Source organism: Notamacropus eugenii, chromosome 6 (genome assembly GCF_028372415.1).
Source record: "Notamacropus eugenii isolate mMacEug1 chromosome 6, mMacEug1.pri_v2, whole genome shotgun sequence".
NCBI lineage: Eukaryota > Metazoa > Chordata > Mammalia > Diprotodontia > Macropodidae > Notamacropus > Notamacropus eugenii.
Window position 1 is genome coordinate 335,042,827 of NC_092877.1, and position 22,755 is coordinate 335,065,581.

Below are 22,755 nucleotides of genomic sequence, written 5' to 3' on the forward strand. Positions count from 1 at the left end.
AGTCACATTGTTTCTACCTAGCTCACCATCTGTCATATATGTCTCCTACTCTCCACCAGTAGAGCCACAATCCTACTTCCTGCCCACATCACTTCTGTTGCAATACCCTTACACTGTTCTCCGGGCCTCAAGTCAAGTTCCATTCCAATCTATCCTCCACCTGCCAACATGATTTTTTCCTTTGTTTTCTTCCACATTTTTTCTACGGTACAGGTCTGACTATGTTATCCACCCTATTCAATGACCTCCAGACACTCCCTATTATAAACAACATCACCAAAAATCCTTTGGTTAATATTTAATGCTCTTTAACATTTTGACCCCTTTCTTCCTTCGTGTTTCTATATACTTTTCTCTCCTCCAGGAATTCTATGGTTCCACTCCGATGCCCTAACAAATGCTTTCATCTGAAACACAATTGGCTTTTTAGAAGCCTGGTTTTCTTTAGAGCTAAATTTCAAGAAATCATAAATGAAAGCTGCACAGGAGAAAAAGTAAATTGGCTCAACTTTTTGGACTTCGGTGACTCTGGGGGAGAGAATCAAGCTAATGACTTTGTGCAGCTCTGCCTCACTTAAGGCCAATTCACATCCAAGTCAAGATGTCAACCTAGTGATATCATTGGACCTCTTCAAGGACAAAGGATGAACAACAATGATACCTATGTTCAGATCCTTGAATATGACACTCCATATCCTGTCTTCATAATAAGAGTAGTAATAGCTAAGATTTAGATAGTGTTTACTATGTGTCAGGCACTGCATTAAGTTCTTTGCAAATATTATCTCATCTGGTCCTCACAACAACCCTGAGAAGTAGATGCTAATATTATGCCCATTTTACAGTTGAAGAAAGTGAGGCAAACAGAGGTTAAGTGACTTATCCAGGATCATACATCTAGAGTAGCTGGATTTGAATTCATTTCTCCTGACTCCAGGCCCAGTGCTCTATTCTCTACACCATCTAGTAGTCTCAATGTCTGGCTATACACCATGCCCAAAATGTGTGGCTCTCTCACTTCTGCCTCTTAGCTTGCCTGACTTCCAGACTCTTCAAGTTCCACCTTTGCTGTAGATCCTTGCCAGTCCTTCTCACCATTAGTGCCTTCCCCTCTAAATTTACTTTTCATCTACTCCGTACATATCATGTGTCTAGATAGTTATCAACATATCTCTTCCATTAGAATGTATTCCCCTTATAGATAAGAACTGTTTTTCCCTTTCTTTGTTTCCCCAGCATTTAAAACAGTGCCCAGCATATAGTAAGAACTTAGTAAATGCTCAATACTTGTAAAGCACTTAGCACAGGGTATCACATATAGTAGGTCCTATACAAATGTTTATTCTCCGTTCTTTCAGTTGTTTATGGATTGATAAAATATACTTACATTCCAGAATTTCAATTTGCTGATGAACCAGTATTTTGTCTAGCTGTTGGGATAAAACAAAATGTTGTTAAACATAAACAAAAGACAATTAAAAATAAAATTCAAAATGAAAGATAAATTTATATTTTCCAGTTAGACAATGACAACCCTTCACTCAGAGGAAAGGGGATAGAAAGATAGAGATAGCTATAGTAACTAATGATTATCCAGGAGTCCAAGCCTGGACTCAAAGGAATTCTACCATCTCTTGTATTCATGTGACCTATGCATAAAAAAAAAAAAAAGAATATTCAGAGGCAATAGAGTTTACTCACCTTGGTTTGACACATCCAATAGAAAATTTCCCTGCCCCCTAACATCTGGGAATTATCCTTCCTTAAGGCCAGTTTTGATAGGGGAGGAGAGAAGGGAAAAAAGGAGAGTTGAATAAAGATGTCCAGATGAGAGAAAGGGAAAACAAAAGATGGAGGAACTCAATGCTATGTTTTTTCCTATTGCACAGTTTTAGTCCAATATTAGTCTGGTCATCATCCTCAGCGTATGCAAGTATTCTGGTTATCCATTCTCCCACCAAAGTGATCATCAAAATATCTCTAAGGGCACAGAACCATTTATAGATAGATAGAGACCTTTATGTCTATTTCTACATATCTATATTCATATCTATCTATATATCTCTCTATCATCACCTAGAGAACCTACAGCATAGAGTCTGAGCCATAGATGATAATAGGTATATGCTGAATGAATCAATACAGACAAATGCAGGTGACAAATGTAAAAGCACCATCTCCATTGCTGGCTCCTTTTCCTCCTTCTCCTACCCAAGGTGGATGTCCCCAAAGTCCCTACCCTCTGGCGTCTACTTCTCTGTCTCTACAATCCCATTCTCTTGGCTTCATCTGTGCTGCAGTTGTCTACATAATTTCTGTTCCTTGCCTTGGCTCACACTGCCGCAGATACATCCATCTATCTGTGGTAACATCTCTTCTTGGCTATTTTTTGGTCAATTCCAAATCAACGTCTCAAAGTACAGTACAATAATAATAGCTCATATTCATGTACTTTTTAGGGTTGCAAAGCACTTTACATGCGTTATTTCATTTGAACCTCACAGCAATCCTTTAAGACAGGAGTTATTATCATCTTTATTTTACAGATGAGGAAACTGAAGATAAGATCATTTAAATGACATGCTCAGGGTCAGCTAGTTAAGTGTCTGAAGCAGAATTTTAACTCCCTTCTTCCTGACTCCAAACCTAACCCTCTATCTACTTCATCTTCTCCCCTGAAACTAACTTCCTTTCTTAGCCTTCCAGTCTAGAAATCTTGGGGTCATCAGTCAGTTAGTTATGAATTTATTAAGGACTTAGTGTGGTTTAAGTGTTCTGCTAGACCTGATGGAGAGAAAGAAAGGTAAAACCATGGAATCTGTTCTCAAGTAGCAGCTCATATTCCAACAAGATAGACAATATGAAAACACAATATAAATCAAGAAGGGAAGTCAAAGGGGGAGACAGAAAAGGGAATGCTAGGAATGCCTTCCTATATAGTAGGTGAGGTTTGAGTTGAATCTTGAAAGAAGTCAAGGGGGTAAAGTGAGGAGAGCGAACATTCTGGGTGTGGAGGATAGACAGTGAAAAGTCACAGAGTTGTTTTTAACTCTCCCTTGTTCCTTACCCTCATAATTAATTTTGCCAAGTCTTTCACTGCTTCCCACAAAATGTCTCAATAACATTGAAAAGCAAGCTATATATTTATCTTGTATATGCATACTTAATATACCCTATTTTGAATGAACTAAGAATTAAGCAGATTTACTACCTGAGACAGGTATTCCAGACCAGGTGGGCAGTTTGGGAGCGGAGGTAGTCCTGGCATCCATGATATCTGGGGAGGTGGATTTATGTTCATATTGATGCCAGGTGGATACACAATTGGTTGGCCACCACTTGGGTACATGGGAAAGCCACCAGGCTGATTCAGGTATGGATAACCCACAGGACCAGGGCCTGCATATCCTGCAATGGGATGACTAACTGGTACAGAAGATCCTGAGTATGGAAGAATTAGTTTTAAAGAGAAATAATTAAAGTCATTTTAAAGATGAACTCTATACAATTTTCAAAACGTAGAATGCAATAGAGTGCTATGATGACGCAAGCTATTTTTAGCATGAGAAAGGGTCTAGATCACCATGTCTCTCATTTTCATTAAAAGTGGGACTATACCTATTCATCCTTCTAGCTTTTGTAATATCAAACATAATGTACAAATCATGACTGATTAATGTTTGTTACCTAAATGAATAAATAAAATAATATGCAGATGTTTCTATTTTAGATCTCTTTCTGGGTCTATTCAACTTTGAGAGAACCAGCTACAGAGAAACAGGTGAAGCTGAAAAACATTTGGGCCTTGGAATCAAAGGACCTTAGTTCAAATTCTGACTCTCCTATTTACTACCTGTATGGTCTTGGCAAAGTCACTTATGCTGTCTGAGTCTGTTTTCTTAGCTAAAAAATGAGGAGAATTGTATTAGATGATCTCTCAAGTTTATTCCAGCTCTAAGATTCAATGAAATATTCAACTGGGGAAACAAGATATGCATGAGTACTTTAGTTAACCGGACTTGAAATCCTAGTAGTGAAGAACGTAGCTACTTATTGTTATTCTATTTAGCCAATATTATTACATAAGCTTTGAAAATTTAGCGTTCTGGAATAAATGACTAAAATCTTAAAGGACATCAAAGGCTTAAAAGTGAGTATTTATTTCATGTTCAAAATTATGTATAGTTATTGTGTTGGTTGATTTAACTCCCTTTCTTTGTTACAAACAGAGATTTAATGCTGGCAGAATATATAGGGGAAACTATTGCAATGCGGTCAACAAAACATTTCCAGAATTCTGTCCCAAAAATCGTTCTCTAGGTCCTGAGATTTAGACTACTTTATTTGGGTTAAGAACTATGTGCCCCAATCTGTTTCTGCTTGGCTACTAATAACAAAACAAATTCCTATACTCTTGAAAAAATAGTAAGGACATCATTGCTTTTTAGGAGTCATCGATGATTTGATGCCTTGCACACTAAATATTGATAATATAAGACTATATAATTTATCCATTCATACAGCTGTACATCACTGGAAACTGTGAGGAAAGAGTTTTATAAACCTTAGAGAGCTATACAAATCTAAGTTATTATCCTACGTGTACATTTGGAGACACATTATATTTGCAAGATCCATCTGACAACCTTAATATGGTCACTCTTAAACTGCTGTAAAATCATGAATCATGCAATCCAGAGAGTCCACTTCTTCTTCATGTACAACTAAATTTCAGTAAGGTGTGTCTTGGTACTCATTTGCTACTATTTTAATATTTTATTAATGAATTATTAGTATTTCCCCTTTAGATAAGCTACTAATATAATTATCTTTCATTTCTAAGTGTGATTATGAATATATTGTGGGGAAAAACTGTATGGAAACATATATCTATGTCTATAATTCAACTTAATGAAAAAAATACATATAATTACAGAAATTAACTTTACTCATTTTTAAAGAGAATATATATTCCAAAAGATGCCAATTTGGAATCATACATAAATACCAACTTATACCACTAGATGGAGAAAATAGTGATTTTTTTTTTTTTTAATGAAATGTCAGACAGTTGGAAGTTCATTAGACGGTAAATGCATGTTTGTAATGGAATGCTTTACAAAACAGATTTTTTTAAGCTTGCAAAGCTACAGTTCAGATACAAATTTCTATAAAATATAAATTATCTTAAATAATAATTTATCAATTGATAATTCTAAAAGCTACATGCAGGATTAATTAGCAGTTCATAGGATTCTTTGAGCTTAATTTTATGTAGGCAATGTATGTGACATATAAAGCTCAGGAATTCATCCAAAAAGGAACATAAAGATGAAATGATAATCCCAGGAGCAGCAGCTCCATCCATCTACTGATACTTGCAATATTTTATATCTTAATATAAATGTCTACATGTTGTAAATTACTATAACTGTTTAAAAACTGAGAAGGAAATGAGTGCCCCACCCTGCACCGCTTCATTGCTAATCTAACCATCACAGCTGCTCTCATGTATTTCCTTCTTTGCAGCCTGCACCAAAAATAAATGGGCATTGATAGTGTACTTTAAGTTTTACAAAGTACTTCCTCACATAACAACCCTGTGAATTTGTCAGTGTATGCAATATTTGTCCCTATTTTTTACCTAATAAGAAACTGATTCTCTGAGAAATTGACTGATCACATAGCTAGATTTCCTGCTCCAAGTTCAGAGACCTTTTTAATATACCAAAGAGAAAAAAAAAAATGAACTGTGATTTAGTCCAATAGACTCTACTCCAGAAGTGTAAGGGGAAAATGGAGGTGGGGGATGGAGCTAGCAGAGGATCTGGAATAGGTGTTCTCTTAGTTGGGTATAACTTGAGAGTTATGGCAGGTAGATGAGGATAAAACTTGCAGGCAGCCTGGAATCGAGGAGTATGCAAATCATTGCCTGAGTATAGCATAAAGAAAAGCATATGTGAAAACGTTTCTTTCAAAGCACATTGCAATGGTTCAGAAATCTCCTGGTCTACTGACCTGAGCCTGGAGCTGAGACATTTAGCTCTGCACCATTACCCTAGGATTTCTGTTGTTTTCCTAGTGTAATGTCAGAGAGTATTTAACTTTGGTTTTTTATTTTTGCATTGTGATGCCTTGGGTAGTGTCTGGTAAAGCCTATAGACCTCTATTCCATAGTTTTTAAATATGTAAGATGTGTTTAAATGTTTCAAATACATAAGAAAATCTATAGCATTACAAAGGAAATGAATTATAGTGAAATATAGTTATCAATTTTTAAAACAATTTAATTTGTTAAGAACCTCTGGAATGAGTCTGGGACTCTCAGCATTAAAATCTTAAAATGAAAATAATATCATTAATATAGTGATTGGAAGTAACGAATATTATCTCATTTGGTCCTCACAACAACTCTCTGAATACTTGCTATTATTACCATTTCCATTTTATACGTGAGGAAAGTGAGGCAGCAGAGATTAAGTGACTGGAGTGGGGTCACAAAGCTTGGTATTGTCTGAGGGTAGATTCAAGCTCAGGATTTCTGAATTCCAGGCATTGCACTCTCTCTACTATGCCACTAAGCTCCCTCTCATGACCTCCTTCTGTTCACTACTTTTTATTTTAACACTGTAACTTTTTATATTGTGATATATTGTGTAAAGTACTGGTCTAATTCTCATTTTTGCCCAATTGATTTTGTGTTTTCCCAACAATTCTTGTCAAATAGGAGGTCCTTCCTCCAGAACATTTTGTTCTTTAGACAATATACATGAGGAAGGATCTTCTGCCCAGACCAGCGCAGTTCATCAACCCTAGCCAACAATACATTGACAATGACAACAGTGATGTTGAGAAAGTGTTTCTCCCTGAATCTTTGACCATGAATAAAAGTTACCCTTCTGAACACTGAACGCACCTGGTTGATATTGAGAAACGTAGCTAGGAGGGGCTTCGGGGAACTTCTCTGCATCATCTATAGGTGCAGTAGGGGCTAGGGGAAAAATACAATGTAAAAAAGAATATTACTTTATACTTAGAACATCTGGCCACTTCTCAGTCTAAAATTCTAGAAAAAACATTTATGTACAGCACATTGCCATATATTTAACTTAGATAGTGTGTCATGGAATAGAAGCTAATATAAAGTACTCATTTTAAATATATTTTAAATGCTGTTTCAGAAAAAAACCCAACCAAGTAGAGTAAAGAAATGAGAGATTCTATGAATTGTATCAACACAACAAAACTCTATCTTGGCTAGACTTACATGAAGTTTTGATTTATTAGAACCAGCTAAGAGTTTGTATCCTACTGCATACACAATAATCTCTTCCAAAATTTTGGAGCATTTTGTTATACCTTATATGAGTATCAAAGAAATAGATAACACTAGGAGCTGTTACTAAGTTGGGGCAACTGGTGTATTGTCTTAGGATGTAAAATTTTAGAGTACCCACAAAATTTAGAGTACCCACAGAACAACTGAGCTTAGGATCTAATTAGCAATAATATTTCATTAAAATAGGAAGCTTCTAGAAGAATATTTTTCTTTCCCAAGATTTCCTCCTATGCTCCCTAATTGAATTACTTCAGGTAATTACTAATTAGATATCTGAAAACACTTATTTTGAAGCAAATACTTTAATGGTTCAAGGATAGGTGTTTTCATTAGTTTCATGAGTTTTCATCCAGTGATGCAGATTGTGATCCCTCCATATTTTAATAGATACCCAGCATTAGCTGCTGTTGATGCTAGAAAAAAAATCATCATGGGTGTCCAACTGTCTTGATAGGAAAGTTTGCAAATTGAGTTTGTACAATATAATCCAATATAACAAACATTTTTAAAAACATCTACTATGTGCAAAACAGCAGGGATACCCACCCCCAAAATGACTAGAAGACACACTATAGTTAAAATGAAATGTAACAGAAAAATGCCAATTTACTGTAATTCATAGAAACACAAAATGTTTCAATTTATACATTTATGTGTATACCTGTGAATATAGTTTTGCATATATACATATTCTATATACGCATAGTTATTAATTTTAAGTTTTCATAAGTTTTGTTCTTACCTTATAAATATTTCCAGATTACACAGTCCATGAGACCTCTCTTGTAACAAAGTAAAACAATTAAGAGAAAGTAACAATATGACTTGAATGACTTGAATCTGAAAATGTATGCCTGCACTTGAGCACACACTGACTCACCTTGCATTTTTAGAAGTTATAACCAATTCTGAAAAAAAACAAAAAACATTTCTAGTTAGTGCCCTGAGAAACACTTCTAAAAAATCCATATAACAAATCACTCATTTTTTTTTACTTTTCATTGTAAAAAGAAGCCCCCAACACTGCCAATTAAAATCCATATCCATCAATCTAGTATTGCTTTTATGAATGAATGATCCCATGAATGTGATGCTACAGTGACTTGGGCCAGGTCAAAATCACTGTACTTTTTCAAGCAGGCAGCCAAGTAAGAATGCCATCTTTGAGTACCTCTGGCATTATTTCCACAGTGGTTAGCACCTGGAGTTCAAAAGTCTAAACCAGTCATGAGGTGATGTGATTCAAACCTAAGTTCACCAAAATAGTCCGTCCAGTGAATATGCTCTCCCATCAGTGAGGGGAACTCTGAAGTATCTCAAAAAAACATTCCGGTCTCATAGGTTGTTACTTTTCATTAGAAATAGTACAGAGTATCTACATATCTATATCTATTTATATATATGTATTTAGATATGTATATATACTCATGTTATAAAGTAATATATTAGAATGTATTAGAATTAGATTATTCCTACCTATTAGATTATGTTATTAGTCCATATTAATATTAGCCCACATTTATATTAGAATTGCTTTAGTCCATATATGTTAGAATTATATTAGTCCTCAAATGAATATTATCTCTGTTAACTTCGCAAAACTGTTCACCTTTATTTACTTAATTGCTTTCCCACAGCTATTCATTGCTATCAAGAATTCGTGGTGAGGAAATGTCTTTTACTAAGCAGCCTGACAACTCTTTTTTTACTACAATTTATAGTAATGTAGAATTGTCTGAGGAAGTGAGAGTTCATTGGTTTGCCTATGGCCATGAAGCCAGTAGCTATCAGAAACTGACTTTGAAGGCAAGTTTTCCTAACTTCTTGGCTGTTCCTCTATCCACCATGCCAAGCTAATTCTTATTGGTCATCTTAACCAGTACAATGCAATGTAAACTAGTCTAATCTGATCATTTTATTAAATGATTAATAGTCTAGGAACATAGGGCAAAGATCTCAAGGCAATGTGTGTGAGTGTGCTACTAAATTTGTGTGACCTTAACAAGTAACTCATCATCCTTGGGCCTCAGTTTCCTGTAACATGAGTGGGTTGAAGTACCTAACCTCTGAGATTCCTTCCAGTTTAAATCTATGATTTTATGTCTTGTATCAAAGACACTCTTCATGAAATGTAGATGGCAATTCAGTTCTTCAATGATATTCAATAAAGTCTAAGAAAATGACACAAGAACTTTCTAGAATATTTCAGACACTATTGGCATGGCTAAAACTGAAATGATCCCATCAACTAACAAATTAAAAGTCTAATCAATTAATAATAAATCACAATTAGTGATTAATATGATGCTTTAAATATTTACAAACTCCTTTCCTCATAATGACCCTCTTGGGGAATTCAAGACAAGTAATTCGTCAAAGGCTCAGATTCCTCATTTTCAAAATGCGAATCCCAGAAATTGTGAGATTATGTGATTTATCTACGAAGATACAGAACTGGGATTTTAAGAGAGGCCTTCCTTTGGATTTCATACTCAGTATGCTTTTCACTAAACTACCTTTTTGCAGATACTATGCAAAAACTGAATCTCTCATCAATCACATTCTCCATAATTCTTTAATAACAATAAAAACTCATTTCAATACAGCTATTTTAAGATTTACTATTTTTTCTCAAAATAAAGCAGTGGTATAGTTTTTAATATCTCTCTTTTGCAGATGAAGAAACTGATTGTGCTCAGAAGACATGTCATTTGCCCAAGACAAAAAAAAGTATATGAAGGGAAGCAGTAGAATTCAAGGTGAGGTCCCCTGATTCCAATATGGTCACTCTTTTTACTACGTCACACTGATTTTCCTGCTTCTCTCCTCACCCCCTCTGCCCCCCCACAGCAAACCCCTCAGTTGATCTATATAAGGGCATGATGTAGATTTCAACATTTAAACACAGACATCTATGGGCTTAACTCTCTTTCTGAGATGTGAAGGTTTTTACTAGGTTAACAAAGGAATCGATGAGTGGCTAACACAATGGTTCCTATCTGGTGGTTTGCCACGATGATCCAAGACATTCATGATAGAAATGCTTTAATAGCCACCTAAAGCAGTCACCAGTTACCTGATTATGTTACAGATACAGTTTTTCCCTGTGACAACAAATGTCTGTGCTTGATGCAGTATGTTTCTGAGGCATTTCAAAAACTTTATGATAATGCACACAATGTGTAGGGATGACGTCAAACTTGGATTGTTTCTGACTAAGCTCAACACAGCATCAACTTGTTTCCAAACTGCACAAGGACATTCAAGCTTAAGGCAATTCACAAAGGAGGATCAGAGCATTATGCCCTTATTTGTTTTCTGTACATTGAGGCAGCATAGCTCACTTATTCCCTTCTGTTACCCTTAAATCATACCTCCATACCTCATTAACTGTCTAATGGTGTGATCAAGATAATTAAGAACTTTTGCATCCTTGCAGTGCTAATGAAAGGCTGTTTGAAAATCATCCTTGCTGAGCAAAAGGCACACCATCTTTAAACCATCATTGACAACCACAAATATTCTGCAGAAACAAAATTTATATTGCTTCTCATTTCAGTGGCAAAACTGTTTTACAAATTATATTTACCTTACTTTTCTTAATATTCTTCTGTCTCACTGGTCTTTAAATGAGCTGATTAGCATCACTGGTTTGTCATTTAGAGGTTCTATGAGAATATACCTGGGGTGCCAGTTGTACAAGGGAAGAAAGTAATATCAAAGTAGATTTTTTTTTCTTGTAGAGGTCATATTTTCCAATACATGCAATTATATGTTAAGAATATTAATAATTTATTACAATGTTTCTCATTTGCTAGTAGAAAAGTAAATACATTATGTGATAACTAGCTATTCATCTTCACCATCAGTTGGTTAGGTGGATATTTTTTTTAAACCACAATAAATTTCTCTCTTGAACCTGTAAAATTCTGCTAACAATTTTCCCTATGTATTTATGTCAGCAAGCATTTTAACTTCATTCTTGTCTTAAATTAACAAGAAGATATAAATGATGTGTAACTACAATGGCAAGCAAAGTAGGATCTTGTGCTGGTTTTATTTTAGTATAATCAAGCACTTCTGATTGAATCTTGCCTTTATCAATCAAGATAATTCTTTACTAGGAGTAGAGAACCAAGAGTTTCTTCAACTGGAAACAGTATATGTATTTGTATTGTTAATTATTTTAATGTGATTAAAAAAGATCTTCCCCACCCATCAATGGGCCTGGGAAGATTTGTAGGAAGACCCACACCTTTTGTTAATGAGAGCATTGGTTCTCCAGGGTTGTGATGCCCTCTGGCTCTAAAAAGTGTATAAAGACTTTGAGGTGCCCATTTTATTGTGGGGCTTAGTTTTTGAAAGAAGTTTTGTGTGCCAGATGAGACTCTGGAAAGTCACTAAGCACCCCCCTCCATCCTTTGAAAACCCAGTTAGTGATTTCCTCTTTGATAACCATGTATGTATGATCAGGCAGTTGCATCTCTCTGTTGATTTGTGATGTATGTATTGTTTACCGTCAGATAGTTTGGAAGTACTGTCTGTTGATTTAGATTTCTCCATATTTTCTCTGAAGTTCAGGGTTGACTTTTCCCCCTGAACTAAGTGAATGATATATGCATTTGATTAAAGTGATTCGTGATACCTCAAAAATTGTTTTCCTTTTAGAAAATCTGATAAAAAAAAAAACAGACCTGTGATAGCAGGCCCCCCTGTGTAGGTCAGGTGCTTGCTTTTGCAGGAACCAGATTTAAAATTGTGTTTGCCTAGTGTTGAGTAAAATGTTGATAATCTTTGTTAAAATAAAAAAGTCCAAGATCAAAATTAAGTTTAAATATTGTTATTATGTCATGTTAAACATTTCCCAAACTGCAATTTATTTTATTTAAGATGGTATTTATATCCAATGAAATTTGAAAAATAAAGAAATTTAATATGCACTTTTACAGATACTAGTAAACACGAGGTCCTGGAGGATTATTTCTTTTCATTCTTACAGAATGCCCCATACACAATATACATAATTTTACATTTAGAATTTTCATGATTATAGGCAGAATGAAATTTTATTTTGTAATTTTAGTGAAATAATAGATATTTAATTTGTATTTTTTGAGTAAAATTATCATTGTAGTTGTAAATATTTAATAAATAAATATGAATTTATATTATATCAACTTGCACTGGGGATTTACACACTCCTTTTTTGGTATTTAGTGGTTCAAAAGGGTTCACAGAACAAAAAAATTTATTGTGAATCACTAGGCCAACTAAACAAGTTAGCTTTGCCTTGGGGCTGGAGGGAGGGGGAGAAGAGGGAGTAGAGGGGCTTTTAATAGTTTGAATAATTTGAGAAATGAGTCAGTCAGGGAGTGAACCAGCTTAGAAGTAAGAGAGCTGTAGTGAGGCTGATTCTAGACTCAAGTCCTTGAAAGGCAAATCACTTTAGGCCAAAGGGGAGGAGGTTGAGAACTTCATATCTCTTTTTCCCCTTTATCCCAAACATGCTACTGGAGATATTGGACCAGTAGGAAACAAAACATCCCATCTGAAACAGAGAGAGATACACTGGAAAAACACAGATAAATATGGATAAACACAGTTCCAAAAAAATCACATTTTCTCTCATGCTTTTCTAAGATGAGGTGATTCCTATCACTTCCTGAAAATGTCATCATTTGTAATACACTGCAGCATATTTATGTACCACTCTACTCCCTCTCCATTGCCCACAGATAGAGTCACCTGCAGTTTTCCTTTGTCAGAAGTAATATCATTCCCTCAGTTGCAATCATCCAGCAACACAAGAAGAAAAATGGTGTTTTATAAAACAGGTTTTCTTTTAGGGAAAAGCTTGGAAAGTGATGTGTGGCCTTCCAAGTGTAATCAAGCCTATTTTCTTCCTCCTACTTAATTGTGTGGACTTTTAGTATCTGTCTAAGATACACATACTGAGAAAACAGTTCAAAGAGATTTATGGAATAACATGATTTAGAACTGGAAGGGACATGACTGATCATTTCATTTTACAGATAAGGAAAATGAAGAGATGAAGGAACTCTCCAAGGTCACAAAGTCAGTAAGTACAAGAGCTGGGATTCAGGATCTCATTTTCTGACTCTAAATCCAGAACTCTTTACACAACACTGATGGGGTTCAGACTCTGGGAACTTCCTTGAGCTCCCCTGGAATCTCTTAACTTAACCTGGCTTTTCATACTCAAATTGAGCTCTCCTTGTATCTCCCCACAGAACCTGGCTTTTCATACTCAAATCTGTGACCATTGTCTGTTATCTCTTGATTGCCCCACCTGCTTCCCACCTAGGTGCCCCCTAGTCTGATGTTTGTTGATTGCCTCCAGGTGTTTCCAGCCTTTGATCCTCCTAGGATTCCCTCCTTGGACTTCTCCTCAAGACCCTTCCTAAACCCCTCCTCCCATCACCCTGGACTACCAGACCACCCCCTCCAGATCTCTCCTATATTCTTTTCTGCATTTAAGTTCCATCTTGCCTCCATGCAGGCGCTCAGATTCAATCCAGCTCACACTCTGTCTACCTGGGATTCTATCTGGCCTGCTTGTGAATACAAGCGTTACAAATGCTTAGGCTCCTTAAGAGGCAACCCAATTTGGCGAATCTTTAATAAACTTTGTTTTCTTTGGCTTTAAGAGGGCTTGAGTCAAATTCATTCTAGCACGACTGGACTGTCGGTATTTTGGGGTCCCCCATCACCCCTAAACCTCGTCAACACCATTCTTCATCTTCATTTGTCAGCTCACTCACCAAGGTAGTAACACATTTTAATTCATGATTTTTATTTTCAGATATCTGGATTAATACTATTTCAATGCAATCAAGTGCCTACTCTATTCCAGGCTCTAGTCCAGTCCAGTTCAATGATCTTCTATGTAGTCATTCATCTCCTTACTAGTTGGGGAATGGAGAAGAGAAAAAGAACTTAAGTATCACTTCACATCTCTAGGCCTCAGTTTCCTAATCTATAAAATGAGGGATTTGGTTTAGATAACTTCTTGTGTTCATTCTATTTCTAAATTTATGAGCTGTGAAGAGGAATTTTCATTCATCCTTCCCACTGTCATCACTTCCTTCCTTTGTCTCTTCATTATCAATTCAGCATTTTCACATTTTGCTATTTCTGAAGACCTCTACATACCCTCCTCTAAAAATGTTGTTCTGCAAGTTGAGCAAGCTCATGAGAATTGACTATATTCATTACTGAGATGCTCCTCCCTTTTCAAACTGGGTGTCTGTCTGGCAAGTAGGGAAAAATCAGTTGTCTTCAATGTTACAGTTCTCTTTTGGAAATGATTGGGACATTGCAAACTATTAAAAAATGACAAAGAAAGATTAAATTGAATTTAACCAGCTGCACAATACTGAAATCTTTCTGGGCTACATAATATTTTGGTATCCTGTAAAACAGTAGAAGAGACTAAGAAACTAGGGAAGTAAATAAAAAGCAAGCAAATCCCTTAGGGACAAAAACTGCTTAATTAGTGAATGGGAACAGATTTAGTGAAGACTTCTTAGGAATATGGAGTCTTCTCCCTGGAGTGGAAGAGACCTTGGGCCCAGGTTTTCATTCCTCCAGAGTCAGGTGATTTCCATATAAGGCTATGTATTGCTTTAGGATCAATGATTGGATATGACTCACTCACTCCTCAATACCTAATTTGCATATCTGCAGTCCTCACACAGGTCCACCTGATTTGCATAAGTTCTCAATGCCCAATTTGCATGAGTCATCAATACTTCATTTGCATATATTTTCAATGCCTAATTTGCATACAATGACGTGTATTTTCCCGGGCTTTGTAACTTCCAGGAGTGGGAAATTTCAACTGGGTTTCAAAAGGGATTGGTTAGATTTTGTGCCTAGAATGTAAGACATTGCTTCTCAGCCAATGACAATAATGGTCAGTGGTGGGAGGGGGTTTTCGCATCAGGGTCTATATAAATTACCATTCTGCTTCTGTAAGGCGCCTCCCTACTCCAGCTTTACTGGTGAAGGGACAGCCTGGTTTCTCTCGCAAGAATCGAATAAAGGAGATTTTCTGTTTTTACCTTGAGATGCCTCTGAGCAGTCAATTTGATGAAGGGGCTTCGTGCTTTCCCCCACACCCACTAGTGATTTTTTATGCTATATTTTAATTTTTCACTGGTCATCACTCCAGTTCATGGAATGAGAATTCAGACCTGAATTCTTCTTGGCATAAAAGAGAGCTATTCATTGCCACTACTAAGTTATAATCAATAGTGGCAATTTGTTTTCTGGAAGCCCTGGATAGAGGATTGACGTTGAGGGCAGGAAGTTCTGTTTCTGAACACATATTGGCTATACACAGATGGAGAAATCATATCTCTAGGAAACTCTCTAAGAAACACTCTAAGAACATCAAATACTGTAAATTACTAATTTAATGTGATCTGAATTGTCAATAACAATTTATTCATCAAGAGAATGAAATCATGGCCCAGGATGGGCCAGGGAATGTGCATAAAACCTCTGGCTAATTCAGTGAAGAAGACAGGGTCATTTTACTGGTGATTTTGATCACTTTTTGCCCCTAGAAAAAACTAAAACCTTCAGGGATCCTAGTTATCCAACCTCCAGATTTTGTTTCAGCAGCATACGATGAAGTCACTAAATTTAAATGAGAATGAGTTCAAAAAGGCAGTTCTTCCCCACCAGAGGCCCAAATCTGAGCATCCATACCATAGTAGATAGAACACTGGACATGGAGTTAGAAAGACTTAGTTTCAAATCCTGCCTCAAACACTAAGGTGCTGTGTAGTGCTGGATAAGTCATTTAATCTTGCTGCACTTTAATTTCCCCAGATAGAAAATGAAAGTGTTGGCTCAGATGACCTCTAAGACTCCTTTAAGCCCTAAATTAGACTTCTCAAACTTTTCTGTCTCATGGACCCTTGTGGTAGTCTGGTGAAGTCTATAGACCCTGTTTAAGATAATGTCTGTTACCTACATTCACAGTTGAAGGAAATGTTTGATATCAATACAAATACAGACTCCCTCCCCCATTTAAGTTCATGAACTCTGAGATTTATCCATAAGACCCCTTAGGAATCACTGGGCCCTAAATTAAGAATTGTTATTCTAAATCTATAATCCCACACTCAGTTCCTTAGTTCTGTTTAAAAAAATATTCCTAAGCCTTTCTCAATGTTACTGTTATATAGTGTGGTAGAATGGTTAGAGCACTGTCTCTGGAGCCAGATCCAATCCTGCTTGTCATGCAGAGTAGTTGTGTAGAGACTGACCTAACCATCTCCATAAGAATAGTCAAATAATGAAGAATGTCTACAGTCCATAGTGTGACATACATTTGAGACTCAGAGAGATTGATAGTAATATTTTTATAGCCCTCTAATAACTGCAAAGCACTTCGCATATGTTTGACCTTCACAACAACCCTGTGATGTAGATGCCAATATTATACTCATTTTGTAGATGAGGAAACTAATGTCAAGATTAGCTCCTCATGGACAACACAGCTAGGAAGTATCTGAAATTTGAATTGTCTTCCTGACTCCAAATAGGGTACTCTAATAAACCAAACTATCTAATAAAAAAGTGACTTGCTCAAGATCACACAGGTTCAAGTAACTGGGTCTGGATTCAAGCTCAGGTCCTTTGAATCCAGATCCAACTTTCCACTGCACCATGCTAGTGGGTTTGCACTCAGTATGTTTTAAAGTAAAAGATAAATGATCATTTAATGAAATAGAAACTCCTTAAGGGCAGGAACTATGTTTCTTTTTGCCCTTCCATTCCCCAGAACTTCACAAAGCTTTTGCCTAGTAAACACTAAAAATTCTTGTCCAGTTGAATTCATGTTGTGGAAAGTCATCTGAAACTCTGGTCTCTGAGTTTCCTTCTAACTCTGAGATTCTTTGTTCCTGGGTTTCCTGTTATATGAAAAGATTTATTATATGAATGAATTTCTTGTTCCTCAAATGCTCTGAAACCCAAGAAATGCAATTAAATAGTTCAGACAGTAATATTATCGAGGGTGAAAATCCAACACCTTTTTGGAAATGAAAGAAAAAAAATGACAAAAACTGACAAAACTTTCAAACTGGATCCGTTACTGTCATTTTACTAAAGGTCAAATGCTTGAAATGAATGTTCTTGGAACTGATACCAGTGTAGAACTGAAGAGAGGAATATGTATGATGTTTAAAGTACAACCTTCTATGAATATTCTTTGTCTTGAAAATATTATATGAAAATCTACATTTTTTGAAGGTGAAAATAGTATATTCACAAGCCAGGAAAGAAAAATGCTAAGTATATTTCAACAAACGTATGTTAGGCATCTAGTCCACAGGTTATTAACCTTCTTGTGAAATGGAGCCCTTGGAAGTCTACTGAAGCCACTGGATCTGGGGTGGGGAACTTGCAGTCTCACGGCCACATGTGGCCCTCTAGGTCCTCAAGTGTGGACATTTGATCAAATCTAAACTTCACAGAACAAATCCCCTTAATAAAAGCATTTGTTCCATAAAACTTGGACTCAGTCAAAAGGCTACACCCAAGGACCAAGAAGGCCACATATGGCTGTGCTCTATGAGTAAGGTAGAATTGAAATAGTTCCAAAGAAACACAAGGCACACCAATTTAGAGAATCCACCCTAAATATTCTCATGGACTATTTTCCTTGACCTGTGGTAGAACATTTCAAGGTCATATTGGTCTGATCAACCATGGTCAGACACACTGAAACTTAACTCTATCATAGTGATATCATTTTGGGTCCTCTTTGAGAACAAAGGACAGCAACCAACCAGCACCTTTATCAGAACAAAGTTTTTAAATATATTAAATAAAATACATAGGATTAAAAAGGTAGCTAATTATATTGAAATATAGTTGTCAAAATATTCTTTAAAAAAATTAAGTACTTCAAGCTAAGAACTTCTAAAATACAGAATTTTCCAAACTGGAATGTACCCCCAAGTGAAAGAGATAGGAGAGATTTTGAAGCAAAGGGCATCATGGAGCAAAATCATTAGATATGTGTGAGTCCAGTTCCTCATAAGCTCACTCCCTTTTCCCAACAAAAACAAATTTAAAATCAGTGTCAGCAAAAGTAAGATTAACATGGAACATTTACTCCTAAAGCTCTCAGAGAAGAGTTTGGTTAGTAGGTGGAAGGGTGGGCCTAGAAAAAAAGGGAAAAAGGCTTTTTTTTTTGAGGTAGGAGTGGGTGCTTATGCTAGCAGTATTAAAATGTTTCCCACCTGTCCCAACTTGCAGCAGCTAAGATGGGAATTGATACCACTTCTTATGGACAGGGAAGTCAAAGAGGTTCCAGGGAACTTAGGTGCAACTGATTTTTAAATCCATCCCCTATTCTCCCTTTTAACCAAAATGATAGGCTTCTCATACTTTTGTGCATTATATATTTTTCTCCCTCAGGGCTAAAGAAGAGTTCCTGAAGTGATATTCTATGGTCAATACCACATTGACGCTTTCCACTGGAAGCACAGTGACAACCCTACACCTTTTCCCTATCTCTAGTCCAAGGTACCTAAACATGCCTATGTGAAGGTTTAAAAATTTAGAGGGCCACCTGACACCTCTTAAACTTTGGGAGGCAGCATGGAATATAATACAAAGAGTGTTGGACTTCTAGTTAGAAGACCCTGCTTCCTATCCTAGAGATGGTACTTACTTGCTACCTGTGTGAGTTTGTTCAAATTGCTTAATTTCTCTGGGATTCATCTTCAAATATGAAATGAAGAACTTGAATAGATGATTTTAAAAGTCTTCTCCATCTCTAAGTCTATTATTCTATGACAGTGAATGTGTTACAGTGATTGTATAGATTTGTGTTATCATATATATGTATATATAAGATTTGTATTTTATAAAAATATAATAAATGATTAAATTTATTTGAATGAATATGGACTAATAGAATTATTCACATTTTTTTTACATGTGAATGCTTTTGTTTTTGTTGCTTTGTAAATAAGCAGCATCATAGCATGAAAGTTGGAAATCATTTCTGCAGTGTGTGTAAGGTTTCCCATCAGGCATTATTAGGGATATAAAAATGATATTGCCCTGATCTCAACCACCTTATAAACTAGAAAATGACTAGTCATGCAGCGAAACCAAGGGATTATAGAAATTATAATAATAATTGTATTATCTCTTTTCAGTACTGTAAATCTTGATAATATTTTTGATTTAGTGCCAAAAAATTCCATTACAACATAATGGAGATAATACAAGGTAAAATGAATTTCTTGGAAGGAGATAGATTATCAGTAATACCTATTTTTAAATTTACTTTTAAGAATATAAAAAATTTGACGCTGTTTGTCCATATATTTCTTGAAATAATATTACCTATTCATGTGCCATTTCATTTAATGTGGAAGCTGTTAAATCTTGTGTGATCCTGACTGTGGCTTTTCAATTCTTCAAATTTATTTTTTATTTTTTATTTTTGGCTTTTTGACATATTTTCTCTTTGACCTGGGAGCTCTTGAATTTGACTGTAATATTCGTGGGAGTTCTCATGTAGGGATCTTTTTTAGGAGGTGACCAGTGAATTCTTTCAATTTCCATTTTAGTTTATGGATCTAAGATAATGGTATGATTATTTCCTTGATAATTTCTTCAAATATACTTTGATCATGGTTTTCAAATAGTCCAGTAATTCTTAAATTCTCTCTCTATGATTTATTTTTGATTCAGCTACTTTTTGAATGAGATATTTCCCATTTTGTTTAATTTTTTTTCATTGTTTTAATTTTATTTGACCTATTCTAGGAATTCCTGTTGGGCTTGCATCCAGTTACCATTTTCCTTTTAGGCTTTTTTTGGTAGCTTTTTTTTTTTTTTTTTTTTTTTTTACATTATTGTCTTCTTCTAAGTTTATGACTTTACCTTCCCTGCTACCATGCTAGATTGTTATGGTCACATTATGCTGCTGCTGTTTTTTCCTCATTTTTCCAGCTTTTCTAAACTTTGAGTCATACATTAGAGGTTGGCTCTGCTCACCTGGGGGTGAGGAAGCACTGTTGAAGGCATTAGGCTTTTTCATGTTGCTGTTTTCAGAGCTAGGTCTGGGGGTATGCAAAGTTTTAGTGCCTGCAAGGTGGTGTGATCCAGGAAGAGGTATGGTCACTGCTCTCCTGGTCTGTGCTCTGGTCTTTACCCAGGAAGTGTCCCTGGGTCCCCTGCAGGCACAAGCATAGTGCTCTTCCTTGTCTTGGAAATGCAATTAGGACCCCTGCTCCCTTTGATTGACCTCCAGCACTCCTCTCTGCCATGAAACTGTGAGCCAGAACTTCATATGGGTGATAGAGCTGCCAATCAATGATAGCCATATACAATGCTAGCAAAGAGTCTTTTGCAATTTTTTCTGTCCAAGCTGTCGACGGTGCTTACTGTCTCTGAGCTGAGAGCCCTGGAATCTGCCGCTGCTACTGCCCTTACATATAAGGGTCCAGAAAAGTCTCCCCCCTTGCGTCACAAATTTCACCTGCCAACCTCTTCAGTTTTCTTAATCCGGAAAAATATCTCATCCTGACATTTTATTGTCTTTGCCACACCAAAATTTTATTTGAACCATTATATTTTAATTGTTTGGAGGGAAATGTTGAGAGAGTTCAGCTGGGTTGCATCTAATTCATTGTATTCTGTTCCCTTTCTAAAAGTGAATTTTTAAAAATATGTATAAATCATGCAGAGCTAATCCAGACAAAAGAGGCAATTAGGTGCCTCAGTCGATAGAGCACTGGGGCTGCAGCCAGGAAGACCTGCACTGAAAGTGCAATGGGTGATGGGTAGAGGGTTGCCTTCATTGGAAGTTGTCAAACACGGATTTGATGCTTGTTAGGGAGGGTATTGATGGGATTCTGATTTAGGTATAGGTTGGAAAATATAGTTTCTGAGGTCCCATAACAGTCAGTTATGGGCATGCTGACCTTTGGATACCTGTGGGATACGTAACTACAAGACTCTTACAGGCAAATGGACACCCAAATCAAAAGTTCAAAAGAGATCCTAGGGCTGGAGATAAGGATTGGAGAGTTATCTGCATAAAAGTGATATCTGAAATGAATGAGATTACATAAGGAAACTGAGGAGGTTGGCAGGTGAAATTTGTGACATGAGTGGAAAGAGAGGAAGAAGAGTTCCATGGGTAGACCTCCATCTCCATCTCCATATACAGAATGAAGTTATGAAAAGTATCGAGCTAACAAAGGACATCAAAGAGGAATGGTTAGAGAGTTAGGAAAATCACAAGAATGTGGGCATCTTTGCAGCTCAAGGGGGAAAATGAGAATACTGAGTGATAAGGAGTCAGAAGCTATGGAGACCCCATAGAATACGAGAACTAACAAGATCCATTCAATGTGGTGATTAAGAGTTTATTAGAGACTTTGAAAGAACACTTTCAGTAGAATGGTGAGGGCTGAAGCAATATCTCAAAAGAGTTGAAGAAACCTAGACAAAGACATCAAGTATAAATGATTTTTTCAAAAAGTTTAGAAGGTGAAAGTAAGAAAAGTGATGAAATAGATGAAAATTATAGGATAAAGGAAAGATTTCTTAAGATTGGGATAATAAGACTATGCTTATAAGCAGAAGGAAAGAAGGAAGGAGAGAGGGAGAGGAGAAAAGACAGAAAAAGGGAGAGACAGAGAGAGAAAGAGACAAACAGAGACAGACAGAGAGAGAGAACATGACTTCCAGGGTAAGACCCTATAAAATAAAGATGAGTATAGGATCAATGTTTCAAGGAAAGATTAACTTTGGTGAGGAATGGAAATATTTCTTCTGTGACCAGAAGGACAAAGGAAATAGAAAGTCATGAGGCTGAGAAGTTTCAGGGAATGGGTAAAGAGGACTATCCCTTTTTCTTTCCAACTGGCATAATTAGAACTCAGACAGTGATGGACTAATGGAGGATCAGCTTTACTGAGGCCTGAGCATCTAAATTCTGGATTCTGGCCAGGAGGTATGTTATTGTAGGAATGACTTGCATCAATGTGAGTCTAGGAAAACATATCACAAGTTGGGAGCTCAGTCCAAAGGAAAGGAATAGATGAGAAATGACTATCATTTGCCAAGATCTATGCAGAATACAAGAATAAAAGAACTAGGCAGCCATTCATTCACCATATCTTTTGTACGTGACCTACAAAGATATCACCTCCCACATTTCACTAAAGCCATCCTTTGAGAAATAAAAATGTATGTTGCTGTTTTGGGGGAGATTCATGGATATTTCTGACACATTCATCTTGTCAATTTGATCCATGTCACTGTTACTGGGCCTTGAGTTGCATAAGGGGAAAAAGGGCATAAATTAGTATATTATGATGGCTTTTGGGCACTTAGGTGGTGTAATG

General features: G+C 36.2%; 1 protein-coding gene and 1 long non-coding RNA gene across 4 annotated transcripts in view; one reads left to right on the forward strand and one right to left on the reverse strand.

The window, feature by feature from the left end:
- LOC140509997 (uncharacterized) overlaps window positions 1–19,284 on the forward strand; it is an 80,564-nt gene extending 61,280 nt beyond the window's left edge. The window contains exons 2-4 of one of the 2 annotated variants that reach the window (XR_011969032.1): window positions 10,016–10,098; window positions 13,372–13,418; window positions 18,800–19,284. This is a non-coding gene — a long non-coding RNA (uncharacterized lncRNA). Of the gene's footprint in view, window positions 1–10,015; window positions 10,099–13,371; window positions 13,419–13,700; window positions 13,789–18,799 lie in introns of those variants that run through there. The other variant, XR_011969033.1, reaches the window with a different exon arrangement.
- The window catches only part of LOC140509995 (phospholipid scramblase 4-like), a 46,009-nt gene that overhangs the window by 14,925 nt on the left and 8,329 nt on the right, over window positions 1–22,755 (reverse strand). For both annotated transcript variants that reach the window (XM_072618231.1, XM_072618230.1), the window contains exons 2-5: window positions 8,220–8,247; window positions 6,917–6,991; window positions 3,212–3,441; window positions 1,388–1,430 (exon numbers count right to left, since the gene is read on the reverse strand). In XM_072618231.1, coding sequence (XP_072474332.1) covers window positions 1,388–1,430; window positions 3,212–3,441; window positions 6,917–6,991; window positions 8,220–8,226 — 355 coding nt within the window. In that variant the 5' untranslated portion in view covers window positions 8,227–8,247. The remainder of the gene's footprint in view (window positions 1–1,387; window positions 1,431–3,211; window positions 3,442–6,916; window positions 6,992–8,219; window positions 8,248–22,755) is intronic.